Raw genomic sequence first — 15,868 nt, 5'->3', positions numbered from 1 at the left:
ATCTGCCTGGTCTGCAATACGGATCGTGCTTTGAGGGGCGGCCGTCGTGCCCAGAATAGGACCCGACTCTCCAGGCCAATCTGCCCTCGTGTCATAGAACCATATGAGTCGGGAGGAAAATGCTCTCGAGATACTATCGTTAGTATCATATGGATTCTGGGGACCAAGGCAGCTCGTGAGGCGTCCCTACTCATGAGGCCCCTTGGGGGACACCACCCCCAGCCCCAGATGCATGGCCATCAGAGAGGGTCCCCACAGCGCAGCCCTTGGCTGGTACTTCTGAGTCTGAGGGCAGTCGCAGCGAAGGGGGGGATGCCGGGCGTGGAGTTCCCGGGCCCCGTGTCTGGGGTGTGCAGGGGACGCGTGGCTGCTGGGTTGGGGGAAAAGGTGAGCAACAGCACCTAGCAGAGGCCAACACAGGGGTGCACGCGCCGCCCGGCACACGGGGTCTGTATGTCTCCAACGCAGGCCTGAGAGCAGCCGTGTCCCCTCTCCCCTCCCGACCCCTAACCCGGTCGGAGTTCCGTTTTGTGATTCCGGACCGGCCGGTAAAGATACCGTGTAACCTACACGATTTGTAGGGACTTGAACTCTGCGGTGGTTGTTCTGTTGCTGGTGTTACGGGCTCTGCGGCCAAGAGGCCGAAGTAGCCCTCACTTACCCAAACACTTGGGCAGAGAGCGGTCCCATAGGCCGTTGGCCATGCAGGTTAGGGCGGACGATCCCAGCAAGTAAAACCCCTTCTTGCAATGATACATGACGCTCGTCCCATATTCAAAACTCTCGGGGAAATTCTGTTGCCCGTGACGAATGGCGTTTTCCACAAAGCCTGGATCCGAGCAGTTCACCACTAGGGGAGGGAAAAGAACGTAGCATCGTTTAGACACAGTCATAAACAGGAGGGCCCGCTCCGTGTCCAGCCGGAAAGTGCGTGAGATGAGGACGTGGCCGCGGCGGCCCCACGAGCCTGTGCTCCCCCGACGCCTTCCGCTTACTGTGTCGTGGCCGCGCTGCCAACACTGCCAGGCAGTGCACCTGCTGCTGCGCGAGCCTGACGGCCTGACGCTAACTTCCTTCGTTTCCTAATAACCGACCTCCATGCAGCGGACAAAGACGGTTTTCTTGGTTAGGTTTGTGTGGTGGAAACGTTAAGACAGAACCCGCCGACGTCGGGTGCATTTGGGTATTTTTACCGGGCTGCAGTATTTCCACCGCCCGTGGCACAGTAGAGAGCCCGCCCCCACCCACGTGCACTAATTAAGGCCCCAGGATGGGCCCGAAGCCGCGTCTGCTGTCCGCCCCGTGCAAATAAAAATGCCAACTGTCCCATCAACACTTGATAGAAATGTAACTGAAGGCAGCCTCTGATGCCGGCTTCCTTGGCAGCACCAGCCCGCAGGGACGCGGCTGCGCTCAGGGTGCTCTGGGGGTGCGGGGGGTGCAGCACGGTGCTTCTGCAGGCACCAGGAGAGGAAAGAGACCTGATGCACCCGGGCACCCGTGCATGGTGAGCTGCGGGCAAAGCAGCGACTCTCCAGATATTTCTGGCTCACGGGGGGCCGCTCAGCTGGTTCAGCTCGGTCCCCCCCTCCGAGAGCGCGACCTCCTCCCTCCTCGGACTGTGGGGAAGGGGTGGGGTGCAACAGAGGATACGGGAATCCCTTCAGTGCTGGAAAATCCTGTTCTGTGCTTCTCAGGGCAACCCTGAGCTTACAGAAGGAAGACACAAGTTCTTTTGAGCCAACAATAAAAGTGTTTCCGGAGCCCAGGCAGGTCACCGTGAGGCTCGGGACGCGTCCCACCCACAGTAAAACTACAGCCGAGCCCTGAGCAGCAGCAAGAACCGCCCGCCTTGAGGACATCGCACAACTTGGCGGATGAACCACCTGTGCGACCCGGCGGAAGACAGCTGCACAGGTGCATCCTGCATTCGGAGTGCGAGTCCCTGAGGGTCGCGTGTCTGCGTGTGTCTACGTGCCCTCAGGACTCGGTCCCCGGCACAGCATCGGTCTTGTCCCGTGAGGGTAGGGGCGGCTCAGGCAGCCGGCCGGGGTGGGGGGACCAGGCCCCGAGCCCCTCCGCAGGGACAGGGCTCCACAATGCCCCATGTAGCTCATGTCAGCGCTGCAGCCGAGCTCTGGCCTCCTCCCCGTCCTTGCGGGGTTGGCCCCACTCGCCTTCCTACCGGCCGGTGGGGTGGGCTGGGAGACAGGAGGCGGATGAGGCCAGGGCCATCTCGGCTTAGGAGCTGGGAAGAAGGATCCAGCCGGGGCGAGGACACAAAAAAGAGGGAGGCTCTAGAGGCAGGGAGTGAGGGCTGCAGGAGGTGTGAGATCCAGCTGCGCCCGTGTCTGCAGGCCGGGGAGGTGAGGCCGCAGTCCGCCCGAGGAGGAGGAGGAGACTTTGGGACACCTCAGTCCGTGCCACCTGCTCCGAAATACCAGGCTGTGACCTCCAGGGGCCCCCCTGCCCGGCGTTGGAGACACGAAGGCCCTGGGATCACCGGCAGCGCCCTGGGGTTTCAGGTTGCATGGAATCACCTGGAGAGGACAGTCGCGCTGGGTCCCAGGCACGGCCCCACCCCTTCGTGGTCCAGCACCCTTAAGTTAGTACAAATGCGTGACAATGATGAACAGTCCGTGAGCCTCAACGGGGAAAACAGAATTGCTCCTTATGTGGGAAGAGTTACGCCGACACGCACCCCAAGTCTGCCCGTTATCTTTTTGCCTTTCCAGTCTTTTTTTTTAAATTTATTTTTTATTGGAGTTCGATTTGCCAACATATAGCATAACACCCAGTGCCTTTCCGGTCTTGTCCTGTCGCATCAGCCCTGAGCCGCCGGAGCCGGATGCAGCTTCCTGCATTCCTTCCTTGATATTTGGAGGCTCCGCTAGGAGAGCCCACTACGCTCTCTGCTGGGGCAGCAACAACTTGGTCCAGCAGAGGCCCGGGCGGCACCTGCTAGGCACCCGGGGGCGGGCGGGCAGACGTCTCCATAGGGAGCCTCGCTGGTGCAGGACCCGGCCACCTGCACCCACCCACCGCGGCCTTACTCCTGGGGATCGCACCTGAGGCCCCAGCTGATGTACAGCCAGGACAGCCCGGGCGTCCTCCGTCTCAGCCTTTACGACTGTATTCCCTTCTTGACTTCTGCGAATACGAACAGTCCCTTTTCACCCAATATTGCCCTAAACGTGCTCGTGTGTTTTTTTCAGTCCCGTGCTACTGGCTCACGGTGACACAGCTGCAGGCCGACACACTCCCCCGGTGCTGCCCCTCAGAGCATGCGGTGACACACCCGGACTCGGAGGCCTGATGAGCTGATTGTCGGATAGGATTTACTCTACGCTCAGCATCTGGGTGACTCGCTCTCCCCTGGATGCCACAGACTGCAGGGCTCTGTGACGCCCCCAGCTCTGGGTGCCCTTCCGCCCAGGCCAGCTGCAGCGTCTCCTTGGACACCAGTGTCGTCAACCGTCCAGACACTGGTTTCCTTATCAGGTCCTGGAATCAACACCTGCCCCAGGTCCTCAAACCTGTGCATGACCCAGGCAATAACCGGGTGTTCATGTTCCCAAGGAAGGTCTCAGTGATGACAAGGGGATAGGACAGCCTTCAATCCCAGGTCCTCTCCCAAGCTGTTCAAAAGGGGGAACCAGACCACGCGTTGCTCCAAGGTTGCAGAAACATAAAGTGAAAGGTGGTAACAGAATTTGGAGAGCTCGCCATGGCCGTCCGCAGAGTAGACAGCGTGGGCCATGCAGACAGGGTCGATCCTACAGCGCTTTCCGAGGCCTTTTGTGGGTTTGGTCCCATCCTTATGCTTGACCAGGATGATCTGTGAAAATCTCAATTGCTTCTTAACTGACTAAAGCAGCTCTGAGCTCTATCCCTGGTCCTCGGAAACAATCTTCATGGTGAATTCTTAAGCCCAACATACAACCTCTCCTTCCATACTTTCTACAACGTTCACTCACTTATTAAAATGGCTTCACTCATCATCAATAAAAAGGTTGACCTTGGCAGGTCTCTGGGATGCCCTCTAATGTGTCTCTCCGGAGTCCGGTTGGAAACAGGGAATCCAGAACAGATTCCAAAGTGCCTTTCAATCTTCGACGTCAGCACCATTTCCTACAAGTCTAGTGCTTTTTCTCTTCAACCACTTTACAGAAGGATGGCTGACGTGTGAGAAGCTGCCCGTACCTGCCGCGTACAACTGTATGATCTGGGGACAAGTGCACATCCATGAAACCATCCTCACCGTGAAGGCCACGGTGGAGGAAACATCCGTCTCCTCCCAAAGTTTGGTTTTTGAAAAAAAAGTATAAATGACTAGTCCTGATTTCTCAGCTGACAGCTTCAGTTTGTGGAAGATAATTTTTTAAGTTTCATTATAATTCTTACACCAAAATGAAAACTAAATAGAAAGTGTTTAAACTGTAAAACTACAGTTTTTAAACTGTTAAACTAGCTAAGACTACGCTGTTATGTCACAATTTGAAAAGCTGGAATTCAGTAAGAGTAGTAGAAGTACAATGAGTCAATAGAAGCAGGTGACTCCTGTTTTTGCGCAAATAAAGTCCATGTAATGACCAAAAAAAAAGACTGAATATATTATAATCATATAATAACAGATGTATATGAACATTTAAGAAAAATACCAAACCCACAGGTTTTCAGATGGCCGTGGGTGACATTCTGGGCATGAGAGGTGGTCCACGCATCTGGGAGCATGCCAAGAGGCCGTCTTTCCCTGTTTCTGACTTTTTCTCAGGTCAGATGTCCCTCAATGGTCGGACACACATCCATGACTGTCTTCTCAACGTGACAGAGCTTTAAGGGAAAGCGGGGAGGGTGGGACAGGGTGCACGTGGGTGAGGACGGGATGGGATGACGGATGGAAAGTTCCATTGGAAGAAGCCTATGCAGGTGAGATCAGTGATTTACTGATCAGTGTTATTAGGACTTCACTGGTGCGGGACAAAAGACCACGGTGGGAGTCACAGGGGTTAACGCAGAGGCGCTTGGCGGCAGCGTTGGGCCTAGGAGGTGGAACTTAGAATCCTACGTGAAAGCCACAATACTCGAAGGTTATGGGTTTGACAATAAACAGTTCAATCATCTCTGCTGCAACTGGTTTTAAACTCCTACACATTTACGACTGTCTTTGATCCAGTACTTTATACTTCACCACGACATCAAGTTCTCACATCCAGGTTTAAAAATACGTTGAAAAGCAATTTTTATCCATTCATCTTTCGGTGGACACCAAGGCTCCTTCCACAGTTTGGCTATAAAGAAGCTGTGTTCTCTGTATACAATGAACTATTCCTCAGCCATTAGAAACGACAAATACCCACCATTTGCTTCAACGTGGATGGAACTGGAGGGTATTACGCTGAGTGAAGTAAGTCAATCGGAGAAGGACACACATTATATGGTCTCATTCATTTGGGGAATATAAGAAATGGTGAAAGGGAATAAAGGGGAAAGGAGAAAAAATGGGTGGGAAATATCAGAAAGGGAGACAGAACATGGGAGACTCCTAACTCTGGGAAACGAACTAGGGGTGGTGGAAGGGGAGGTGGGTGGGAGGTGGGGGTGACTGGGTGATGGGCACTGAGGGGGGCACTTGATGGGATGAGCACTGGGTGTTATTCTGTATGTTGGCAAATTGAACACCAAAAAAAAATAAATTTATAAAAAAAAAAGAAAAGTGATTTTTAAATATTTTTTTAAATGGAGGGTTTTTACAAGTTATAATCCCTTACATGTAAACTTTAAGTAGCAGTTGACTCGGTGAATTACCCAAACAAGTCAGACCTGAGCTTCAAATGTGTCAGGGACAGTCATTATTTCAGGATGATGTTTAGTTTTAAAGCCGCACAAAAGCGACCACGCCCAAATTATGTAGCAATGGCATGGGGAGCATGGGAGCCTTACTTCTGAGGGTAGACTGGGAACATGTTCAAAGCTTAATCCAGTTTTCAAAAAGGACCGTGTGCCACGTATCACCCTATAGCTCTAGCATCTGCCTCACTCGGGAACATGGAGGTACACCGAGCATTGAATGTATAATTGGTGCACAACATTGGAATGTAAAACTATGACTCTGTTTCTCCATTTTTATTAAGAATTATTTAAAGTCACCAAATCACACACAAACTGGCAACTATGTAATCCTTATTCCTTATCATTTTTTCCCTGACCTTTCACTTCTACAAAATTTCCTCAGTGTAGTTTAGCTCCTAAGATTTAAAGAAAATTGTTCTAATAAAAATTCTGAATGGACTGACAAGCATGGTGGCCACAGGAGTTCCTGACTGCCCTTCACACTAGGGGCTCACTGAGGAATCAAGGCTGGAGGTAAGAGACCCCTTTCCCTCAATGAGCACCGTCCATGCAACACATGGAATGAGTCTGGACTCTCCATTCGGTCTACTGAGGAAGGCAGAAGGATGCTCAGGGTAGCCCTGTTGACCTCTGACTGTCACGTCCTGTGGTTTCAGTGCTCTAGGATCAAAGGAAGGAGGGAAAAAAAGGAGAAAGGACAGAGGCCTTGGGGAGAAGACCTGTCTCCTATTTTCTTGATTTTTTTTCTGAAAAACCTGTGGTTCTATATCTCTTTGGTCTTTACTCCTGCTTCTCCCATTTCCTTTTATAGCTCATAAAAACCTACCATGAGCAAGAAAATAAGAAAATGATGCTTTGTAAGCTAAGAATAGCCAATTTAAATTCGGTGATGCTGGGAAAAAGGAATAAGAAGCAGTTCACTACATTTTTTTGAACATTCTCATAATTGGTTAGAGTTCCATGTAGCATGTTTTTAAATTGTTTTCAACAGGGGCACCTGGGTTGCTCAGTAGGTTGAGCGTCCGACTCTTGGTTTCAGCTCAGGTCTTGATCTCAAGGTCCTGGATGCAGCTCCGTGTTGGGCTCCACACTCCACATGGAGTCTGCTTGGGGATTCCCTCTCTCCCTCTCTGTCCCTCCTTCTTTCTCTATTTCATTCAAATAAATAAATAAATGAATAAATAAATATATATGTATATATATATATATTTAGAAAAATAAAATGTTTTCAACAGAAAGAATTATACAATGTTTAGAGAACAATGATAACTATGTGCTATTCAGTGTGTTGCATAGAATGAACACTTTTGGATGTGTTTACTAAATGGTTGAATCAAAATTTTTAAAATGGGATTACTGATGGAAAAAAAAGCAAAAAAGAACAATAGCAATTTATGACTGTTTTTCAAATATATGAAAGTTACATTTTCATTTTTATCAATACCTGATAAAGATGAAGTAAGCTTTAGCTTCAATTCAGATATACAGGTTTGATAAATGATAAACACTCTAATTAATTATAGTGGATTGTAATTGATTGCAGGACTTTCCTGAGCAAACAATAAATTTTGGAGGCATTAGACGTGGTGGGGAGGACTGCGGACTGTGTGCCAGGCACTTTGTGAAGAATTTTACAAGCATTGGATGGTCTAGAACTCCATAAACATGTGAGGAGGGTTCGCTTCCTTGGGTGTGCACGTAAGGAAGCTGATGTGAAGGAGCTCTGACCATAGACCCTGCATTGGGTTACACACGACGAGTGAGTGGAGAGACCGGGCATACAGCGTGGCACCCGCCCCGAGCAAAACTGTGCCACATGCTGAAAAACCCGAAGGGTAGACCTCAACTCCCTTCTGCCCCCTGGGAACTACTCTTCAAGTAGGGATCTAAGGGCAGCTTCTGGGAGTCGCCCGCCCCAACTCTTCCCTGCTCTTGGCAAGAGCCTGATATTCAATTCCGGGCTCCCCCCAGCGTTCAGTAGCTACTCCTGACTGCCCTTTATCCATAGACACACCTAAGACTTGTGTTCAGTAAAGCCAAAAACACATAATTGGTTCTTATGTTTCCCTTACTTTGAAAACTGTACCATTTAAAATTTTGGATAATATGAGACAATATGATATGATACAATAATATTATAGTATGTATGATTTTTGTAGACATATAAGTGCCACCATATGCATAGTGGTCCTTTAGGAATTTTTTCATTGTTTCCTCTTTTTTTTTATTCCTCTCTAACCATAACAGAAACGTTAGTAACCCCATTATTTTCTTGATTTTATCACAGTGTATGTAATCACATTGGAACATATATTTTATGTCTCTTGAATTTAAATACCCAATCTTACAAAACTATGGGTAAGAAAGGAAAAAAGGCTAAGGCTTGTATGTAATACAAAAATCATTACACTAAGAAAGGAAACATGAACTGAATTATCCTAAAATTTGTCAGACTTGGTTTTCTCACTGGACTGATGGAGCCTTTGAGCTTAATGACACGTTTTGGAACTTAGGAAATGAAGAGGGATGCCTGGGGGGCTCAGTGGTTGAGCGTCTGCCTTTGGCTCAGGGCATGACCCCGGGGTCCTGGGATCGAGTCCCACATCGGGCTCCCTGCGAGGAGCCTGCTTCTTCCTCTGCCTGGGTCTCTACCTCCCTCTCTGTGTCTCTCATGAATAAATGAATAAAATCTTTTAAAAAAGGAAATGAAGAGTCAGAGAAAGCTTTTATACAGAATCATGGGCCTCTAGGATGGTGTGCATAATCTGATTCTTTTTTTTTTTTTAATTTTTATTTATTTATGATAGTCACAGAGAGAGAGAGAGGCAGAGACATAGGCAGATGGAGAAGCAAGCTCCATGCACCGGGAGCCCGACATGGGATTCGATCCCGGGTCTCCAGGATCGCGCCCTGGGCCAAAGGCAGGCGCTACACCACTGTGCCACCCAGGGATCCCTATAATCTGATTCTTAAAATAGATGTGAGACACTTGTTTCCCTTCCTTCTCATGAAATCTGCAAGCACATCATCTATTATATATTTCTTCCAGAAATATGTAACTACTAACAGAAAACATACCTTCTTTAACTTTCTAACCATGTTTGCAAAGACAGTGTTAGCAGGCTATAGAGCTAGTGTCCCGGGTGGGAGCTTTCTGATTGATCACGGATGCCGCAGGCTCGGCAGAGCTTCTTGTTAAGGGCAGAGTCTGAGAATAGCGAGGTGGCCCCAGGGTGGAGACAGACTGTAGAAGCCTCTCTGTAATCTGGCCTCCCTTCAGATTTATTGGGCGTTCAGTTCCAAAATTCAGGGTGGAGTTTCTCTTTCACATCATGAATGAACTAAATGTTGCAGGACTACCCCAAATCCCACGATTCATTGACCTACCTGAATCAGACATTTGACAATCAGATATTATCAAGAACTTGAGAGAAGAAATCAAGCACAAGAGTACATCTGCATGAGATACGACATCCTAAAACTCATGTGGAATTATTCAAGGAACACGTAAGATGGGAATCGGGTTGCATTGCAGTAGACAGTAGGAATCCTAGCAATTTTGTTTAAAAAGTAGCTATATTTTTGTTACCTTCAACTTTTTGAGTTTTATGCCATTTTTTTCCCTAAGGCTTCACCACCTTTATGACCCTGTCCTTTTTGAGATCATGCTTCTCCTGGTTTTATAATAAACATGCAAATCCTGTGCCCTAGATCATATCTCTTAGATCATAAATGAAGAAAACAAAGCAATAGGGAGAAGAAGCAGGGAGCAAAGACACCTTGGAGACGTTCTTCTCACTCAATCCCACCAGGACTGCCTCTGCCAACCATCTTCCCCTTCATCACATGTACTGGTAGCAACAGACTTGACAGTGGAGCACAGATTTAAAGGTTCTACCCTGTAAAAGGCAGGGCCCAGAGAGTGAGAGGACAAGCCACGGAGTGGGAGAAAACATTAGCAAAGGAGGTACCTACCAGAGGGCTGTTAATCCAAAATATACAAAGAACTCTTAAAACTCAACAGTAAGACAGCAAGCAACCCAAACACAGACTGGACCGCAGACCTGAACAGACACCTCAGCAGGGGGGATACACTGCTGGCAAATGAGCACATGGAAGTGCCCCACGTCCCATGTCATCAGGGAAATGCAAATTGAGACAACAAGGAGAGGCACGGCACACCCACAACAACGGCCCAAATCCAGGACACTGACAACACCCAGCACTGGCAAGGATGCAGGGCAAGAGGGACTCTCACCCATCGCTGGTGGGAGTGCAAAATGGTGCAGCTACCTTGGAAGACGGTTGGTGATTTCTCACAAAATTAGACGCGCTCTTTCCACACAATCCAGCAGTCATGCTCCTTGGTATTTACCCAAAGGAGCTGGAAACTCATGTCCGCACAAAAACCTCTATTTACCAAAACTTGAAGAAATGAAGATGCCCTTCAGCAGGTGATGGATAAATAACGGGTGGCCCATCCAGACCGTGGAATGTCATTCAGCACAAGAAATAGATGAGCTACCAAGCCATCAAGATATGTGGAGGGGATCCCTCGGTGGCGCAGCGGTTTGGCGCCTGCCTTTGGCCCAGGGCGCGATCCTGGAGACCCGGAATCAAATCCCACATCAGGCTCCCGGTGCATGGAGCCTGCTTCTCCCTCCGCCTGTGTCTCTGCCTCTCTCTCTCTCTCTGTGACTATCATAAATAAATAAAAAATTAAAAAAAATTAAAAAAAAAAAAGATATGTGGAGCCTCCAGGGCATATTGCTAAGTGAAAGAAGCCAGTCTTAAAAGGCTCCATCCAGGATAATTTCAAGTATATGACCTTCTAGAAAAGGCAAACTATAGAGACAGTAGAAAAGATCAGTAGTTGCCAGGGGCTGGTTGGGGATAGAAAAATAGACAGATGGAGTAACGGGGATTTTTAGGGTAGTGAGGCTATTTTGCATGATACTCTCAGGGTTCATACATGTCATTACGAAAACTGGTCCAAACCCATAGAATGAACCACACCAAGAGTGACCCTGATGTAGACGTTGGGCCCGGAGTGATGACGATGTGTCCATGTGGGTTCACCAACTGTAGCAAATGTGCCGTCCGGTGGGGATGCTAATAGTGGGGGAGGCTGTGCTTGTGTGTGGGGAGGGGGTACATGGGAAATCTGTTTCTTCTGCTCAATTCTTCTACAAACCTAAAACATTGCTTTTCTATGATCTGAAAAACAAAGTCTGCTAAAATATTAAGTAGATTCATATTTTTTGAGAAATGGGAAAAACGTAAGAAAAGGCAAAATTACTACTGAAGAGGTTGAATCTCTCCTTTATTTTTTGTGCATTTCTTTAAAAATTGCCATATAGGTCTAAGCTTTTAGCCTGCATTTTTCCAGCACTGTGCTGTGCCAGAGGCGTCTAAAGGACCTAGCATAGCACCTAAACCCTGAAAACCATTAATAAGTGATAGCACTTAATGTGTGCTCCTTTTCCTTGGTATAAATTAGAGGAACATGGGCTATAGGTCCCAAAAATGGTTTGTTAATGAAAAGCCCACGATTTTGAGTTCATTCTGTCTCTCGTCCAATGAGAATGTGTTCTGCGTCAAGTGGACAATGTCTCCGCGGCTGTGGGGGACAATCTCCCTACCTCGTTAGTTCCTCCCACCCCGTCCTCTTCGCCGTCTCTCCTTAAAGGCAGGGATTACTTTACTGATCTCTGTACTGGGTGTAGCATTCGGAATGCAGCATGTGCTTAATAACTGTGGCATTAGGTAGAGCGGGAGGGCGTTGGGGAGCAACCTCGGGTGCTCTGGTGTACCTAAGCCATCAGCGCATGCTTCCGCTGTACCCCCCTCCCCCGCCGCCCCGTGCAGATGAATCGGATCCAAGTTTATGGGCATTCATTTTTAATTGTGGTTTCAGCTGTGCTGTGTTTTTCCTGTCATACAGGTGGAGAAAACACTTTGATCTTTTTTTAGATTGCTACAGCTCCACCAACACGTAGCAGACGCTCATAGCTGTGTCTTTCCACAGCCGCTCGTGTCCTCACCCCTTCCTGCAGATAAGTGTGCCTCATGCTTTCCTGTGACAGCTGAGGGGTCATCCTTCCAGCTAAGTTTAGCACAGCGTCCCATAAACATTTAGGGCATCCCAAAATATCCTGATATTCAGTGCAGAGAGGTGAGACGCAGAAGCCAGCTTTCTGGGCAGGTACACGCATTCAAAGATGTCCCCTACCTGCTTCCCTTCACCCTGGTCCATGGCTCATACAATAACAACATTAAAAGGGAAACTTGTTAGTTTTGGTGCGGAGCAGACCGCCACGCTGCCAGGAGGCCAGCAGGGCTCTTCTGTAAAAAACTCAGTGAGCAAGTGCATCCTGCACCCGACGCCTGACCACGTCACAGCCAGAAGCCTGCTTTCTGGGGAGGGTGAGAATGAGGGGACCAACAAGACGAACAAGACCTTCTTTTGGTGACAAGACTTCCTCTACACTGAAATAGGGTGAATCTAATACTAATGTTTAGAGGGGAAGTGGAATTAGAAGACCTCGCACTCCCATAGAGACTTGTACCAGAACTCCACAGTTTGTTAGCCCAAGTTCACATAACTTTAAAAAATTGTTATTGTCTCATTTGGATGTAACCTCCTTAGAGGCCTCATGGGAAGGTGGGTGATTGTCCGCGGGAAGCGGGAAGAAAGCTCATTACCATATCTGCCATAAAAACCCCTTCACCTTCACACTGTAAAGTATGAACCTTCAGTGAATAAGGTGTTTTAATGGAAACCAATTGAAGCAGAACCTTAAATATCATGAGCTCAAACATCTAGAAATACAAAAGTTCCAAAACAGCATTTTCTTGAAAACGCAGGCTAAAAGCTTAGATATAAGGCAATTTTTAAAGAAATGCATGGGGGGAAAAAAAAACAAGGAGAGAAATTCAAAAGCAATGAAAACTTCTTAAATGCAGCCATAGGTCTAGAAGCTCCAAGTCCAGAGATGTTGTGTGGATGGGGGAGTGGATAGAGACAGAGAGATGGGAGAGAAGCCGACCTTAGCTAGAGTCCTAGACTGTTGTGCTTGAACACGTGGCTAGTACTCAACAAAAGCCACGGAGGGAGTTGTGCTTTATTCTCACAATTATCCCCCATCCGCATCCCGAGGAGGGAAAGCGTTTGCAGCGACCTGTGCCTTGGGAAGAAGCACCACGCCCACGGGTACCTTGGGGTGTTAATCGGCCCACCGCCCCTGACCACTGGGGCCCATGCCCAGAGCCTCTCCTACCTCTGCAGGTGGGCAGGGCGCTGCTCCACTGGCCGTTGCTCCGACACTGGGCTCGGGAGGCACCCTGCAGCAGGTACCCCGTGTTGCAGGTGAAGTTCACGACGTCATTCAGATTGAACTCACTGCCGTTGGTGAATCCGTGGGCGGGGTTCCCAGGGTGGCCACACGTGATGGCTGTGGGGGAAGACAGGTCCTAGTCAGCGTCAGAAAATACCTGGGCCGTCACCCTCCCTTGGGATTCTCATCAGTAGACATATGAGCATGTCAGACGTGTGGGTGGAGAGACTCGAGGCTGTCAGATACGTCACAAGTCGCATGTGTATTTGGAAGAAGGTGAGAAAGAACCGTAAGGTGATCCACTAGTTTTAACTATTATTGTGGAAAATGGTCAACACTGGCAAATGCACTTTCTTCAGAATAAGAATTATTCTTACATCACAAAAGAACAACAAATAACTCTATAAAAAAGTGGTGAGAAACAAGGGGGTGCTAAAATTCTTATATCAATTATGAATTTTGATTATTCTCCCCTTAGAACACAATAGGCAATTTTGTGAAACCCTGGTTTTGAGACATTATAGGGACTTGGCTGATCATTTAAATTGCGTATGCATACATTATCCCACTATCAATTTAAACATCATGAAATTAGCAAGAACTATGTGTGTCTAGACAGTATTTTCTTTGACAATCCCTATTGTATAATCTTTTGAAATGTAGTGAACTGTCATTAATGTCATGCCCTAAATAACAGCAATACAAATCCCAAAGATATCCTTCCGTGGCCCTTTCCAAAGAATCACATTACAGTCTTGAAAGTAGTGTTTTCCTCCTCATTTATCTTGTCAACAGCTCTTTCTTCTAAGCAAAGCTTTCACCCCTGAACTCTGCATGTTTACCACTGCACCAGCCCAGATAATACCTGTCATTATCCCAGAGCTATATCCACATTTCCTTTGTTTAATTCAAGGGAAAATAAAGAATATACTAGTGCAAAGAAGCCAACTGGTTTAAAACTAAATTTTGCAATAGAGTATGAGAGGTCTTCTAAAAATACGGGTCAATATTTATCTTGGATGGTTTAACACTTGAGGACAATCATATATGGTTTTACCTCTTCTGTTAGGGGAAGAACTGCTTACAAAACTCTATTCGAGATGAAACGATGACAAAAATACAAAACAATACCGAGGATCGGGGCATGAGGCTATTCTGGGGACTCTGCAAAGCCAACCTGCAGACTCAGACTCAGCATCTTTTCCCTCCTATACTTAGGTTCTCCCTCCACCTTGTTGAACCTGTGATGGCATCGGGAACATGAGTGCGTGACATCACTTGTCCAGGGACCTGTTTGAGATGAGGTAACGAGCACAAGAAGTATGGACAGGAGTCTGGAGGCACTGGGGGAAAACAGAATGGGGAGTGGATGGGAGAGAGAAGGGGAGGCCGTGCCCTTAGGGCTCTCGGCACAGCTGGGAACACTCCGAGGCTACCCACGTCTGTGCTAAGGCTTCGCACCAGGAGAAGGTGTGACCAGAGCAAGCACCCGCTGGGGTCGTCCACAGTGTACTTACAGACACAGACCGGGGTCTGTCCAGACCATTTGTGGTCCTGCAAGCATATCCGGACGGAAGTTCCAACCAGCCTGAAACCAGGATTGCACTGATAAACCACAGTGTCCCTGTAACTGAATCCGTCTCCACTGATATGACCGTTCACGATTGGATCCGGGGAACCGCAGTGGCCAGCTACAAACATAAGTAAAACCAATAAACTCACTTTGGAGAATTTGTCTTGTATAAAAGTACTGCATTCACACTTTGTTTGCCTTTGCCGTCCAGTGAATAACATGGTCAAGTGCCTGGCTTTTGGGGATTTTCCCCACTTATATATATTCTTCTTTGATATGGTGTCTTTCTTTGTGACTTGTTTTTTTTTTCTCAAAAATTGTGGGTAACGAGTAATATTTCATATAATGAAACTGCTAACAAATATGATTGCTAATGCAATTATTGCCCCATGCATTTCTTTGACTTCTCTTTCTTACTGAGATTTTATGTTATTTATCTTGTTATGGTATTTCCAAATAAAAGCCATAAAAAAGGGAAGAGATGCTCCCGGTTACTACAGATAGGTTTCATAGCCTATTGAGCCTGGAAGGTAAGGAGAAGGATGGTAATATTTCCAGTGTGAGACAGTAGATCACTAAACTCTTTGTGGAGTTTCAAAGGCAAGATGAATATCAGAAAATATGCTCCCTTTCAAACCTGTGCATCTGGTCAGGTTTGATGCTGTGACTATCTAGGTGGAAGTGGCTCGTGCTGACCTGAAAGAGGAGGCTAGCATTCAGGGGAGAGGGGTCCTGAAGACAGAGCGACTTAGGAGAAGCAGGATTAGGGGCGTTAGCTGAGGCCCGGGGTCCCTGAGCTCGCACATGAGCAGTGTGCAGAGCGGGAAAAGAAAAGGTGGGACGAAGCAATCTGAGGTTCACACTGAAGGGAGGAGAAAAGCATGGACAGGAAGCAATCTGAACTGAGAAGAGGACTACTTGGCGGACGTGGCGCCAGATGAGCTTCAATGACAGAGAGCGTCCACGTGGAGCAGGAGGCAAGGCCGTGTTCAGTTCTGTGTGAGCAGAAGGATGGAGGGGGACGAGGATCTCGGCTTGGCTCAACGTCAGTCCGGCTCCTGAGCCTTCTCACAGGCCCATCCACGTTCCTTCCTGGAAAATCCAG

General features: G+C 48.0%; 1 protein-coding gene across 1 annotated transcript in view; it reads right to left on the bottom strand.

The window, feature by feature from the left end:
• Positions 1-15,868, bottom strand: part of CSMD1 (CUB and Sushi multiple domains 1) — a 1,877,909-nt gene that overhangs the window by 41,852 nt on the left and 1,820,189 nt on the right. The window contains exons 53-55 of the mRNA XM_041753151.1: positions 14,708-14,881; positions 13,134-13,307; positions 662-850 (exon numbers count right to left, since the gene is read on the bottom strand). Of these exons, the coding sequence (XP_041609085.1) occupies positions 662-850; positions 13,134-13,307; positions 14,708-14,881 (537 nt within the window). The remainder of the gene's footprint in view (positions 1-661; positions 851-13,133; positions 13,308-14,707; positions 14,882-15,868) is intronic.

The sequence above is a fragment of the Vulpes lagopus genome, chromosome 4, assembly GCF_018345385.1.
Source record: "Vulpes lagopus strain Blue_001 chromosome 4, ASM1834538v1, whole genome shotgun sequence".
Taxonomy (NCBI): Eukaryota; Metazoa; Chordata; class Mammalia; order Carnivora; family Canidae; genus Vulpes; species Vulpes lagopus.
The sequence above is the reverse complement of the archived record's forward strand: the minus strand, read 5'-3'. Positions and strand labels throughout refer to the sequence as shown.